The sequence below is a fragment of the Thamnophis sirtalis genome, unplaced genomic scaffold (genome assembly GCF_051295495.1).
Source record: "Thamnophis sirtalis isolate CommonGarterSnake01/CBP01778 unplaced genomic scaffold, rThaSir2_p1.2 scaffold_14, whole genome shotgun sequence".
In the NCBI taxonomy this organism is placed as follows: Eukaryota; Metazoa; Chordata; class Lepidosauria; order Squamata; family Natricidae; genus Thamnophis; species Thamnophis sirtalis.
The window spans coordinates 14,327,426-14,341,664 of NW_028261394.1; the positions used below are offsets into that span (position 1 = coordinate 14,327,426).

The 14,239-nt window shown below is 43.2% G+C and overlaps 1 protein-coding gene across 3 annotated transcripts in view; it reads left to right on the forward strand.

The window, feature by feature from the left end:
• Positions 1 to 14,239, forward strand: part of LOC106540301 (syntaxin-binding protein 4) — a 69,821-nt gene that overhangs the window by 31,135 nt on the left and 24,447 nt on the right. For all 3 annotated transcript variants that reach the window (XM_087729387.1, XM_087729390.1, XM_087729389.1), the window contains exons 5-10: positions 633 to 707; positions 1,143 to 1,228; positions 4,161 to 4,290; positions 6,856 to 6,997; positions 8,213 to 8,319; positions 10,683 to 10,839. In XM_087729387.1, coding sequence (XP_087585513.1) covers positions 633 to 707; positions 1,143 to 1,228; positions 4,161 to 4,290; positions 6,856 to 6,997; positions 8,213 to 8,319; positions 10,683 to 10,839 — 697 coding nt within the window. The remainder of the gene's footprint in view (positions 1 to 632; positions 708 to 1,142; positions 1,229 to 4,160; positions 4,291 to 6,855; positions 6,998 to 8,212; positions 8,320 to 10,682; positions 10,840 to 14,239) is intronic.

Consider the following 14,239-nt stretch of genomic DNA (forward strand, 5'->3'; position numbering starts at 1 on the left):
GATTTCTGGTGTCTTACACAAACATGTAGGGCCAGAATATCACATTGGTTTGCCTGTTATCTTTTCCTGGGATGGTTTTCACCTTCCAAATCTGCCCCTACAGCCATGAGATCTCTTGGTGGCCTCCCCTCCACATAGAAATCAGATCTTCCTTTTTTAAACAGATGCATCTTCCTATCAGTAATGAATGACAATACTGAAACAAGTAGGGATAATTAGCCCTGTAGTAGTTGGGGATAGAATTAAGAAAAATAGGGAGAGGTAAAAGTCTTCAGATGGAGGAATGTGGAAAAATAAAGACAGAGAGACACTAATAACAGTTGATGAAGTTGGTACCGTATTAAAAAACCTGAAAAAGCGGTTGGACACAATTAGAATTGGGAGCGTCTCACTTTGTCCATGACAAAAGAATGTGTTACTTGGAACAGCGCATTACAAGACGATTGCCTCTTTATTCTTTAAGTCACTTGATTATCTTGGGAAAGTTCAAATAGTCAACAGGACCAAATCCAGTCAGACTATCCAGCGGACTCTGTAGAAATGGCAATTGATGATGTTTTGGGTAGAAGCTGATTACTAATTTTTTTGAAGAGCATCAGCTAATGCATTTCCTGCTCCTTAACATCCTATAGAGCCGTGGACATCCTAAGGACCGCTTCAGGCACCAGTTATATGCGCCTTCTCGTCACCAGAGATGACGATGCTCGGTAGGTCTTTGGGTTTTTAAATTTAGAACCAGCTGATACCCCGGCGTTGCCTGGATATTTATTTATCTCAATCCTGTATAAGACAGGAATGGCGATGCCAAGTGACTGGCTGGGGAATTCTGGGAGTTGAAGTCCACTCATATTATAGTTGCTGAGGTTGAGAAACTGTGATCTAGGATGTCTAATTTTAGATACTGCCAAATTTACTGGTTATACAATGCAAATTACCGATTTAATTACATTAATATTTCTGCCTTTGAAATGTGCCAGCAAATGTTGAATTTCAGAGAAAACCTAACGATATAATAATAATAATAATAATAATAATAATAATAATAATAATAATAATAAAACATATCCAGATGGATGCGACTGATGTTGAAAAAAGGAAGGCCGATGGAGGTGTCTTAAAATCATATTCTGTTTCTTGTTCAGCAAGGAATTCTCTGAACTGCTGGAAAAATTTGGATCTCACAGCAGCACCTGTTCTTCGCAGAGTTCACCTACTTCTCATACTGGAAGTAAGTATGGATGATACCAAACTTGTCAATGGAATAAAGGAGAGTCACTGAAAAAATGAGGAAACATCTTGAGAAGTTCACCTGGGCCAGGGGGTCAGTAACCCTTAAACATTGAAAGAGCCATTTGGATCCGTTTCCACAGAAAAGACAAGACCGGGAGCCACAAAATCTACTGGGGATTGAAAAACTCAATAAATCATGTGCCGGTGGGTGTCACACATTGGCAGTTGTGACACATATTTTGAGCAACGGAGCCGCAGCAGAGGGATGAAAGAGCCACATGCGGCTCCAGAGCTGCAGGTTGCCAACCCCTGATCCGGGCAAAGGGGAAAAGTGCAGGATCTTTGCAGGGAGAGGATTTAGGTTTTTAAATCATGTCTGAGCCTTAAAGAGTCATCGGTGTGTAGAGTAAGGAAAATTGATAGATGCATGCAAGACTTGTTGTCTAAGCAAGAGGGGCTGAAACATTTTTTAAGTCCAGAACAACAAGATAACATTCAGAAGTGGCTCAGGCAGATACTTCTCTAATTCACTGGAGCATAAGAAGGTAGAGGAGATGCAGCACAAACAAATCCACAAGTTTCTGTTATTATGGATTCCCTGGTGCTCTCTGAGCTTGCTTCTTGGCTTGCAGACATTTCGTTACCTAACTAGGTAGCATCATCAGTGCTAGAAGAGAATGGAAGTTGCTTTTCGTTTACTGTACATACAAGTGCCAAAAGAAGAGAATATTTGTAGAGTTGAACTATGGGGTCTTTGGTGCTCTCTGAGCGTGGTTGTTGGCTTGCATTTCGTTACCAAACTAGATAACTCACTGATAGTGAGTGTGTAGTTTGCGTTATGTTTATGCACAGTAGCTTGCCCTGCTAGTGTTGGTAGGGTGTGGTGGTTTACATTTTTGGTGGTTCCTTGACTAGGGTATTGTTTTCTGCTTGTTTGTCTAGTGTTAATCCCTGCTTCTCCCAATGTTGGCTGCTGGAGCAGATTTCTTCTGGCCTTCAAATTTCCTTCTTTTTATTGTCTTTCATCCTACTTTTTTGTCTCCTTTGAATGGTGTCTAAATGTGCTTTATCTCTATTGATGGTTGATTTCTCTGGGTACCAAATTTCCAGGAATTTCCTAGCTATTTTTGATTTAGCTTTGTCTGGGACAGAGGTCCCCAAATTTTGGGCCGCATGCACCCACACATTTGTAGGCAGCTTGCATGAACCATCCATTTCTCCCCCAGAGTTGGGGAACTCTGGACTACGACGCTACAGTTTCCCAGTTGAAACTGTTGATTGAGTGTATTCGTGTGTTGTGAGTTAAGGGACTTTTGGTCTGGTCTTCTGTGTGTTTCTGTATGTTTTGACTGAGGCTTCCCAAACCATGAAGCAGACTCCTTGTCCTGACAAAAAACCCCTTTTTTTAAGTTACTGTGAATTCGTCTCATTCACATCCAGCAAAGTCTTTCAAAGGTGAATTTATGGTCACAGACCTTATCTGGCTTGGAGAGTGGCCAGGCTGATAGCTTCAAAATGCAACGCTGTACTTGGCAAGGAGTCTCTGAGAGTCACGAACCAATTAAGCAAACTAATTGTCTCCTGCAAACTCCACTCCCCTTTTGCTCCTCTTTTATTTCCTCTGGGAGGGGCCATTCAACGTCCACCTGTGGCCTTACTCCCAAGTCAACCCCTGGTCTTTAGCTGTTCCCTTCATCTGGCAACTCTGCACATGCACACACTGGGAACAGGCTCCAGCTGTTCTTCTGCCTTACTGATATCTAACTCTGAAGGCAGCTGATAACTGGCATATGGTTCTGGCTCCCTCTCTGCCTCCGACACAGAGCCCTCATCAGAGCCTTCCCCAGACTCCAGGAGTGGCCCATCTTCCTCCCCAACCTCCTCATTATCTGAGTATGCCACCAGCTGGCAGGCCACAACACTGTACAAGTAAAAACTCTACAATAGCTCAATTGTTCATGACAGGTGCATCTAAAAAATTGGATTGTGGTGGGGCTTTTTTTGGGAGGGGTTTGATTTTATTAACTGAATATCGAACATTTTAAAAAATAAAATCCAGTAAAATATTTTGGGGAAACTATCAACTATTGGAGTAATACCAATCTTCGTATTCCTTTTGGAGACGAGTTTCAAATTAGAAAATAGAGTTGTAGAGGTGATTGGAAGATCTAAATCAGGAGTGTCAAATTTGATTTCATTAAAGGCCACATCAGGGTTGTGTTTGACCTTGGGGGGTGGCAGCGAGATGTGGCTGAGGTAGGCGTGGCCAGCTTAAATGTTGGGGGCATCTATGGTGGCCCGAGCACTCTGCCAGCAAAAGTGCTCCTGAGCTCCGCTTCTGGCTGTGATGGCTTCAGGCAACCCTCCGCCAGAAAAAAACGGAGCTTGGGACAGCTGCACGTGGCCTTTGCGAGCTCCGTTTTTGGCTCAGACATCCTCCTACAATACTCTGCCAGCTGCATAAGGCCCTCGCGAGCTCCATTTTTGCTCGCAGAGGCAGCGAGGGCTGGTCCTTCACTGTTTCCAGGGCGGCCACGCAGGCCTGATGCAAGCCCCTCATGGGCCAGAACTGGCCCATGGCCCTTCAGTTTGACACCCCTGATCTAGATGCTAATAAAGACTCTCATCATCCAGGCAAAATAACCACATTAACCCTACAGCTAGGATAATAAGCAAAGTCATCCCAACATCTGGTGCCCAGGGACCTTCTGATGCACGAGGAGTTCTCTGGGGTCACAGTGTTTATTTTGCAGGGCAGCTGTGTACAGCTGTATGGGTTCTTGGTACAAAGACCCCAACTAAAGATCTGACAGAGAAATGAAAAACTTGCTAGATGAACTCTGGCTCAATTTAGCTGCCTTGACTCAGTTCTCCTCAATGCCCAAATGCTTCATCCATCTGACCTTGCTGTCCTTGACTCTGTTCTTCAGGCAGGTCCTTGGGAAGCATCTCATCTGGGTCCTCATCTTGTTCCCAGAGCCCCCTGTTGCTGAGCCCAACCCATTCCCATGGGATGCTGTTTGGAAATCCGGGACAAACCCATGCCTCAATGACCTCACAGTACGTACACAATTGCTGGGGAAATACATCAACCGTTCATGGATCTTCTTGGGCTGGTCCTTCTGGTCTTCCATATTCATTGTACCCTGAATGGTGGAAAGTCATTTTTCTGTACAGGTAGTGCTCATTTTACAGCCACAACGGAGTCCAAAATTTCTGCTGCTAAGCGAGACAGCTGTTAAGCGAGTTTTGACCCATTTTATGACCTTCCTTGCTACAGTTGCTAAGCGAACTTCAGCAGTTGTGAAGCTAGTAATGTGGTGGTCAGCTCTGAAGCTGACCTGGAAAATGCCATTTTGAACTCCAGTGTGGCAAGTGTGAGTTTTGTTTGCAAAGGAATTATGACTTGGAACCCTGGTGGTGGTTGCTGAGTGAATCTGGCTTCACCCATTGACGATGCTTGCCAGATGTTTGCAAAAAGGGATCATGTGACCCTGGGACACTATGTCATCGATATGAGCCAGTTGCCAAGCATCTGGATTTTGATCCTGGGACCGTGGATAAGGTGAAGTGTTGGGTGTGATCAGGGGACAATGGTTGTAAGTGTGAAAAATGGTGACGAGTCACTTTTTACAGTGTCGTGGTAACTTCAAACGGTTGCTAAATGAATGGCTGTAAGGACTACCTGCACATGGGGGTACATTTCCAAAAATGTGTCCTTTGAATAATAACAACAACATAGTTGGAAGGGACCTTTTTTGTTATTATTATTATTAAGTTTTTTTATTAAAAATAAATTAAAACGTTGGGCACAGTGTAAATCCTCCTGGCAGAATCTATGCCATACTTGCTAAGATATCAAATTGTACATTGTAGCCACCCTGTTTTTTTTAACATTTGATCCATATCATATTTACAAAAAGGAAATGAGTAACCTATTTCCAGCTGTGTTGGTTTGTGTTTATCTTGTAGATGCTCGCATTTATCATTTCATATATAATTCTAGTCTGCCTTCTATGAATCTTGGCTCATGTCTGTTTTGGGCTTTCCCTTTTAACCATCAATAAAATTTATCCCAAATCTTATAATATTCTGATTTATCTTTATTTTTCAATTTCCATGTCAATTTATCCATTTCAGCGCAGATCAAGAGTTTCCTAATGATTTCCCCTTCATGTGGAGTTTCCCTGTTTTTCCAATTTGGGGCAAAAACCATTCTTGCTGCCCTGTTAATAAGCATCGTTAAAAAGATAACCCCCTTGTTGTATTTCTTGTTTATAATTCTCGAGAGAAATAGTTCCGATGTGAATTCTATTAGTTGGAAGGAACCTTGAAGGTCTTCTAGTCCAACCCCCTGCTCAGGCACGAAACTAAACCATTTCAGACAAATGGTTGTCCAATCTCTTCTGAAAGAGAATTTATTTATTTATTAATAGGATTTCTATGCCGCCCAATCCCGAAGGACTCCGAATAGATATATTTAGTTCCTTCCGAAAATTCCCTCCCCCCGGAAACAGGCAATTGATCACAAGCCGGTATTCTTAATGTCCCTAGGCTTTGAGCAAGCAAAGCAAGTAGTAATTAATAGAATGAGGGACATGGAGTTCCAAGAAGAACTAAATAGGTTGCCTCTCCACAGTAGAGACAGAATCAAACAGGGTGTGTGGGAATTGGCAAGATATCTAAATGACCTGATCTCCCCAAAACAAAGAATAGCTTTCTTCAGAGCCAGATTTAACCTTCTTCCGTCAGCACTCCTCCAGGGCAGGTATAAGAGAACACCTATAGCAGAATGGGTTTGTATATGTGGTAAAGGAGAAGTGGAAGATAATTCACATGTTCTATTACTCTGCAAGCTATACAGAGCTTATAGGTCTGCACATATTCTCCCCTTATTAGAGAGATTGCCAGGGAGGGCAGACCATTTTTATCTAGGCTTCCTCCTCCAGGACACTAACCCGGTTACAACGTATGCAGTGGCAAAGTTCTGTGGTGCTGCAATGTCCATAAGAAAAAAATTGGCTACAGAAGTATAGTTGTCATCTTTTACCAATTATCTGGACATACCTTTAACAATCTTTGGACCATTGTATTTACTCCTATACTTAACAGTGTTGCACCCAGGTAAACCAGGGAGTGATCCGAACAATCTGAGAACATGTATGTTATTTTCCATTTTTAAAGTCAATACCTTTTAATTATATCTTAATGTCTTTAATTTAATTATATTTTAATGTCTTTAATATATCTTTAATTATATCTTAATATCTTAAGAGCCAAGGTGGCGCAGTGGTTAAATGCAGCACTGCAGGCTACTGCTAGATCAGCAGTTCAGCGGTTCAAATCCCACCGGCTCAGGGTTGACTCAGCCTTCCATCCTTCCGAGGTGGGTAAAATGAGGACCCAGATTGTTGGGGGCAATATGCTGACTCTCTGTAAACCGCTTAGAGAGGGCTGAAAGCCCTATGAAGCGGTATATAAGTCTACTGCTATTGTCAGTATTTTTTAACATAGTGTAAAAACTAATGTGTATTGCTGGTTTTTGACCGTAATAAAGGTTTACTTACTTACTAGTTTCTTCGGAGTGTTTTGCTAACTTCCTCTAAACACCTTATTTATTTATAGCTGTTCCATTGGATCTGGCATCCAAAGCATCTCCATAAGAAAGTTTTCTGACTTGGGGTTAACCATCGCTGGAGGAGCCAACCGATCAGATGGACCAATGGTTTACGTCCATGATGTTCAACAGGAAGGGGGCTGCAATAAGGTATGACAAATGCTTGAAGGATTTCAGTGATATAGGTTGCTCTTTGAGCCAGGATGGTGCAGTGGTTGGAATGCAGTACTGCAGGCTACTAGTTCTACTGAGTGCCAACTGCCAGCGGTTCGATTCTCACTGGCTCAAGTTGACTCAGCCTTCCATTTTTCCAAGGTGGGTAAAATGAGGACCCAGATTGTTGGGGGCAAAAGGCTGGCTCTGTAGACCGCTTAGAAAGGGCTGTAAAGCACTGCAAAGTGGTATATAAGTTTAAATGCTATTACTAAGTGCTATTGCTATTGCTAAGTGCTAATGCTATTGCCACATGCCTGCAATTTGGGAGTTTGACATCCCTGATTGCTGGCTGCAGCAGTTTGAGTCTCACCAGCTCAAGTTTAACTCAGACTTCCATCTGTTTGAGGTGGGTAAAATGAGAAGCCAGATTGTTGGGGGCAATAGCTGACTCTGTAAACCGCTTAGAGAGGGCTGGAAAGTACTGTTAGTGGTATATAAGTCTAAATGCTATTGCTATTGCTCTTCTTCCTTCCTTCCTTCCTTCCTTCCTTCCTTCCTTCCTTCCTTCCTTCCTTCCTTCCTTCCTTCCTTCCTCTCTTAATTTCCTTTCTCATTCTCTTTCCTGTTAGTGGTTAGAATGCAATATATATTCTATATATTCTATATATTCTATGTGTTCTATATATTCTATGTGTTCTATATATTCTATATATTCTATATATTCTATATATTCTATATATTCTATATATTCTATATATTCTATATATTCTATATATTCTATATATTCTATATATTCTATATATTCTATATATTCTATATATTCTATATATTCTATATATTCTATATATTCTATCTGGTGTTTCTTGTACTATGAGCTGCAGTGGTGTAGTGGTTAGAGTGCAGTACTGCAGGCTGCTTCTGCTGACTGCCGGCTGCCAGCTGCCTGCAATTTGGCAGCTCGAATCAGCAACATGCTGACTCTGTAAACCGCTTAGATAGAGCTGTAAAAGCACTGTGAAGTGGTATATAAGTCTAAGTGCTATCACTATTTCTATCTTGAACAAAGCCAGAGATTTTCCTTCAAGGTGTTCTGGTTGGAAGAAAGAACTTTATCAGGAAGGAAAATGAAAGAAACAAGGTTGCTCTTATCTTTCCTGGGCCAGAAAGCTTGATTTTTCCCACTGTTATTTGTCTCTCTATGTTCTTTAGGATGGGTGCCTGCAAGTTGGAGACCAGCTAATTGCTATCAATAAAGACTCATTGGTCGGTGCTACACACGAGGAGGCTAAAGGGATAGTTGCAAAGAATTTGTTCAGGTAAAGTGTTGCTTTGGAGTTGATTTATTTATTCATAGCCCACCTTTATTGTTTTTACAAATAACTCAAGGTGGTGAACATCTCCAACACACCCTTCCTCCTCCTATGTTCCTCACAACAACCCTGCGACATGGGTTGGACTGATGGACTGGCCCGAAATTACCCAGATGGCTTTCATGCCTAAAGTGGGACTAGAACTCCCAGTCTCCTGGTGATTGGTCTAAAGTCTCCCAGCTGGCTTTTGTTGTGGCTTGCCAGTAGCCTGCAAAACTGACAGCAGATTCAGACAGTGAGGAAGTTGGGAAGGAACCTGGGCCAGTCCTGGTGTCTGGGGAAGGCTCTGAGAAGGGCTCTGTGTTGGAGGCAGAGAGTGGGCCAGAGCTTATACCAATTATCAGCTCCTTCAGAGTCAGACATCAGTGAGGCAGACAAACAGCTGGAGACTGTGTGCACATGCACAGAGCTGCCAGACGAAGGGAACAGCTAAAGAACAGGGGTCAACTTGGGAGTAAGGCCACAGGGGGACAATGAATGGCCCCTCCCAGAGGAAATAAAAGAGGAGTGAAAGGGGAGTGGAGTTTGCAGGAGACAATCAGTTCGCTTAATTGGTTTGTGACTCTCCCATACTCCTTGCCAAGTTTTGCAGATATCGGCCTGGCAGCTCAAGCCAGAGAAGGTCTGTGACTGTAAATCCTCTCTTGAAAGACTTTGCTGGACGTGAAGGAGCAGAATTCACAGGAAATTAATAAAAGGGTTTTTTGTCAGGACAAGGAGTTTGCTTCATGCTCTTGGGAAGCCTTGGTCATAACAGCTTTCATGCTCAAGGCAGGACTAGAACTCACAGTCTCCTGGTTATTGGTCTAAAATATCCCAGCTGGCTTTCTTGGCTAAGGCAGAACTTGAATTCACAGCCTTACAGCCTGGTGCCTTAACCACTATACCAAACTGGCTCCTTGTAGGCTTTGTACACAACGTCTAAAATAGAATTGGAATCAGGAGTGGGTTCCTGCCAATTCTAACCTCTTCTATAGAAGAGGTTCCACAAATCTACAGTGCCGTTTAGAACCAGTTCCAGCTTCATCTACCCGCCCGTGCGCACATCATCAAGATGAAGAGCGAGAGGAGGAATTCTGGGAGTTGAAGTCCATAAGTCTTAAAGCTGTCAAGTTTGAACACCCTTGGGGTTTTTTTTTTCTAAAGGGTTAAGGGTGCAAGGGTCTTGTAACTTGACAGCTTTAAGACTGGCGTGCTTCAAATGCCAGAGTTTCTGAGCCAACATTTTGGTTGCTAAGCAAGAGGGTTGTTAAGTGAGTTTCACCACATTTTACAAGTTGGCCCTGCCCACCAGGTCACATGGCCAGCAAGCCACTCCCACAAAGCAGGCCACACCTACAGAAGAGGTTCTAAAAAAAATTGAAACCCACCACTGGTTGGAATAGATATGTCTAAAGGTATTTAGAGCTGATCTAGGGAAATGAGAGTGACGCGGTGGCTCAGTGGCTAAGACGTTGAGTTTGTTGATCAGAAAGGTCGGCAGTTTGGTGGTTTGAATCCCTGCATAATGGAGTGAGCTCCCGTTACTTGTCCCAGCTTCTGCCAACCTAGCAGTTCAAAAGTATGTTAAAATGCAAGTAGAAAAATAGGAACCACCATTGGTGGGAAGGTAGCCTTTGGCATTTAGTCATGCCAGCCACATGACCACAGAGACAGCACTGGCTCTTTGGCTTTGAAATGGAGATGAGTACTGCCCCCTAGAGTTGGGAACAACTAGTACCTATGTGCAAGGGGAAACTTTACCTTTACCTAGGAAAACGAGAGAATGAGCCATGAAGAAGGGACTTGGGTGTGGTTTAGACAGAGATTACACAGAGATTTATACAGAGATAGGAGGAGCCACAAGAAGGAAACTCAAAACAAGCCTGCCTTGATTTGGTTTGGTATAAAATGTGGCAGGGAGAAACTTGGACCAGTTTCAAAATTCTATCATTGCATCTAGAACAATAAATTACCATTCTTGGAATTCCTGCAAGGTTGACTTGGCTTATCTTGAAGAGTTGATGGTATCATCTTTATTTATATTTCCTGACCAAAACATTAACCACAATGTGCTATGAGGCAGAGGGATGGAACTCATCCTGATTCCATGATGTGGTTGCACAATGCATGTAAATGCCATGTGGTCACGAGATATGCCTAACATACCTTATTAGCTTTCTGTCCAGAAATGGTACAAAATTCGGCTAAAGTCAGGTCACCTATTCATTTAATCAATTATTACTTTTTATTATTATATACGCAATGTGAATTTTGAAAAAAATAATAATTTATATGCTGCTCCTCTCGCTGCTCTTTTCTTTTGCAAGGCATGAAGGAAACACAGAAGTGGCCTTCATTCCAGGAAGGGGACAACTTCATCCAGGACACTGTGCAAACAACGGTGCTCACTCAATGTCCACAAGACTGGGAGATAACAGCATGGCTCCTCCTGGGAGGTGGAAGGTCCACGTGAGGTCCCCAGAGGTAAGAGTTCCACTCCTGATAAGTCCCACTCCTGGTTTTCATTCATCCACTGAAGTTCTTCACTCTCAAAGTTGGCCATCTTCACCCTTTCTCTCTCCCCCCCCCCTCTTTTCCCAATGGTGGAAAGCAAGCATTCTTCTGAGATGCCTGCTACAAGATGACTTTAGTTAAACACTCCCCGGAGTTCAGATATGAAAGTGTCCATTGAGATTCCCCAGGATAATTAAGTGAATGTAGAATACTGGCTGAGGAATTATGGGAATTGAAGTCCACCCATCTTAAAGTTGCCAAACTCTGCACTAGAGAGAGTGTCAGACCTGCCCCAATCTGATCCCTTAGGGAAGGAAAACCCTTGACTCCATTTGGTTGAAGGGAAAGGTGTTAAGTCTATCCCCGTTCAGAGACTAGAGTTGTGCAGCAGAAGTTAGTAACGGATAAATAGCTGAATAGTCACTCACAGCCACCAAAGGTAAAACAAAGTATAGCTTTACTTGCGTAACAAAAATAGGATAAATAGTCTCCAAACAGACTATAAGCAGTCTTGAAGTATATACACAGTCTATTTACAATACGTGGAAGTTACAGTTGCTCAACTCACAATTCACCATGTAAACAGGTAACTAACATACAGACTAGCCACCATCCAATACATGGTCTTCTCTCCAAATACTAAGCACATACAGTAACAGTCAGTAACACTCAGGAACAACAGTAGAACCAGTAGAATCAGTAAAACTTGGGAAACATCAGGAGCATCAAGGAGCATCAGGGAGAACTCTGTAGTAGTTCCTACTTCCTTACATGGCTGCTTAAAGCAATAGCATCCAATAACCTCTCTCTTACATTTAAAGTAACAGATGCATTTGTTACAATCATGGCTTATATACATTGTCAAGCCAAGACTAGGGTTACATCCCTAACAAAAGGTACTTTTACTAAGAGATGCTGGTTGAAGTAAAGTCAGGTGGAATCAGTACCAAACTATTTCTTTCCTTCATTCCTGGGCCTCCCCCATGACCAATCCAAAGCCAGGGAATGTGATGTTGTGGAGATGTTTTGGGAACACAGGTGTTTGGCTGGTAACTTTCCACCCTCAGGGCAAATGGCCTTGAAGACACCTGGCATGAACCGGTCTCATGTTAATCTGCCTTTCCCCCCTCCCAAATTCCCACACAAGCTGCATACAGGTTTATTGCCCATTCCCATCCCTCCCCCCCCCCACTCTAGTCCTTTGATGGCAGGGCGCCAGCGAGGCGCCAAGCCGAAGTTGGTAAACCTGACAGGGAAGAAGAGTTAAGGAACTCAGAGATGTGTCAATTTACTCCCTTCCTCATTTTGTGCATGTTTGTAAACACATTTGATGCATTACAGTTACATAACGGTTGCAATAGGATTATTTTATGTTCTGCCAGCCTGCTTGGTTTACTATTTTCTTGTGGGAGTTCTGGAACCAGGATACTACTATGGAAAAAGCTGATTTCCCCACAGACCACTAGATTCTTAATCATAGTCTTTGCCAGGGTCCCAAATAGCATCCAAAGGTAAATCAGAGTCCAAGGCAAATTATTGCTCAGAGTTCCAATTTATGAAGAGAGCCACGTTGGCACATTTGGGAAAACCCAAATCTGAAAGCTTCCCGGTTTTCCCCACCCAGTTGAAAGTTCAAGATCTTGCCCCCACACCCACTAGTCCATCACATGGTCCAATTTCCCACCCCTCCAGTTCCTGTCAGGTGCAGAGGTGCAGAGACAGATGACCTTGGCTTTCTAGAAAGGATTTTGTTATGGCTACATTGCATCTCACTACGTACAATCCCCCCTCCCGTTTTCCCACAATAGAAAAGGCATAGCAGAATAATAGAAAGTGTGGCAGGCCTGAGATCCAAAAGGAAAGATGGCTGCAGGCCTGACAGTCATTCCTTGTGGTGTGTGTGTGTGTGTGTGTGTGTGTGTGTGTGTGTGTGTGTGTGTGTGAGAGAGAGAGAGAGAGAGAGAGAGAGAGAGAGAGAGAGAGAGAGAGAGAGAGGTTCTGCAAGGAAAACACACCAGTCTATTTAATCAATGCGTTCCTATCTAGCCTCTGAACCCATCTAATTCCAGACCAAGGCAGAAAAGGTATCAACAGGATTACATGGCCAGAGTTGCAGGATAATAATAATAGTTTTAAAACGTCTTCAGAGCAGATTAACAGACTGCAGGGTTGCAAAGCCAAACGCTCCAGGAGACAGAAGTAAGAGGTGAAGAATTTCTCAGCATGACTAACCTTAATCCAAATCTAATCTCAGGATGCTTCGGAAAAAGTCACACGCGGCTCCACTTCCAGTTGTGCTTTAGGAAAACTACTTTTTTTTCTGCTGAATCTTGTGGGATGCCAAGCTGCCTTGCAGAATCTGGCTGATTTTGCATGACTTCAGAAAATTTGAGTAGGTTTGGACCAGATTTAGTATTTGACGAGTCCCTGATGCTCTCAAAACTTGGTTCTTAGTTTGCAGACATTTCATTGCCCAACTGCGTAACACCATCAGTGTGAGGGAGTAGAGGTTTTTCTGCCTGTGTCCTTTTAGTGAGAGGAATGCAAACAACCAGTTACCACGTACTTTCATTTCCCCAAACATTCCCTCCTTCATTCCCACCCCCCACAATCTGTCACCACATAGGAGCAAAGTATCAGCGTTCTGATTAATGCACCAGGCATGAAATCCTCTTACCTTCGCTACTGGTTTGGAACCAGAGTGTGCTTCTGCGCATACGTAGAGCATCCGTGATGATGTCTAGGCAGGTGGGCGGAGCCTCCCACCACTGCCGCCACTACCGATTCACCCAAACTGGGGCGAACTGGCAGAATGCCATCTCTGTAATGCACTCATTGAAAGCAGACCTCCAAGGCAGAGAGCAGGTACAAGGCAGGTACTGTAGATTTCTCAAAGAATATGTTTATGGGATACATCATATCAGCACAGGCGGTGGAAACCAATTCTGACAATTTCCGTGGTTTTCACCTAATTAAAAGTATCAAACTCCCCCCTCCCCTCCCGAGTGTCACAGGTCACATTGTCCAATGAAGATGGAAGGCACGCTCTTTTCCACTTTCAATGGCCACCTGTTTCGATGACCTTGGTTCCCATAAGAAAGCATTTTGTTTTGACTAGCTGTCTACTTCCCCCCTCCCTTCCTCTTCTCTGGCTTCGTGGCAACTATGAGGCAGCACAAGATGGCTTCAGCCAGGTTCATTTCAGAGTTGACCAAAGAGTAAGCAAGCATAAGTTGGCAGTTGAAAAAAGGTCTTCAAGGAAAACCAAGGAAAGTCTAGTTGCCTCTTGAAAAATCACCGTTGGGGACATCCAGTGGAAAGTTCTTTATTCGTTTCTGGTTTTTTTGCATTCCTTTATTTCTTTCCTGAT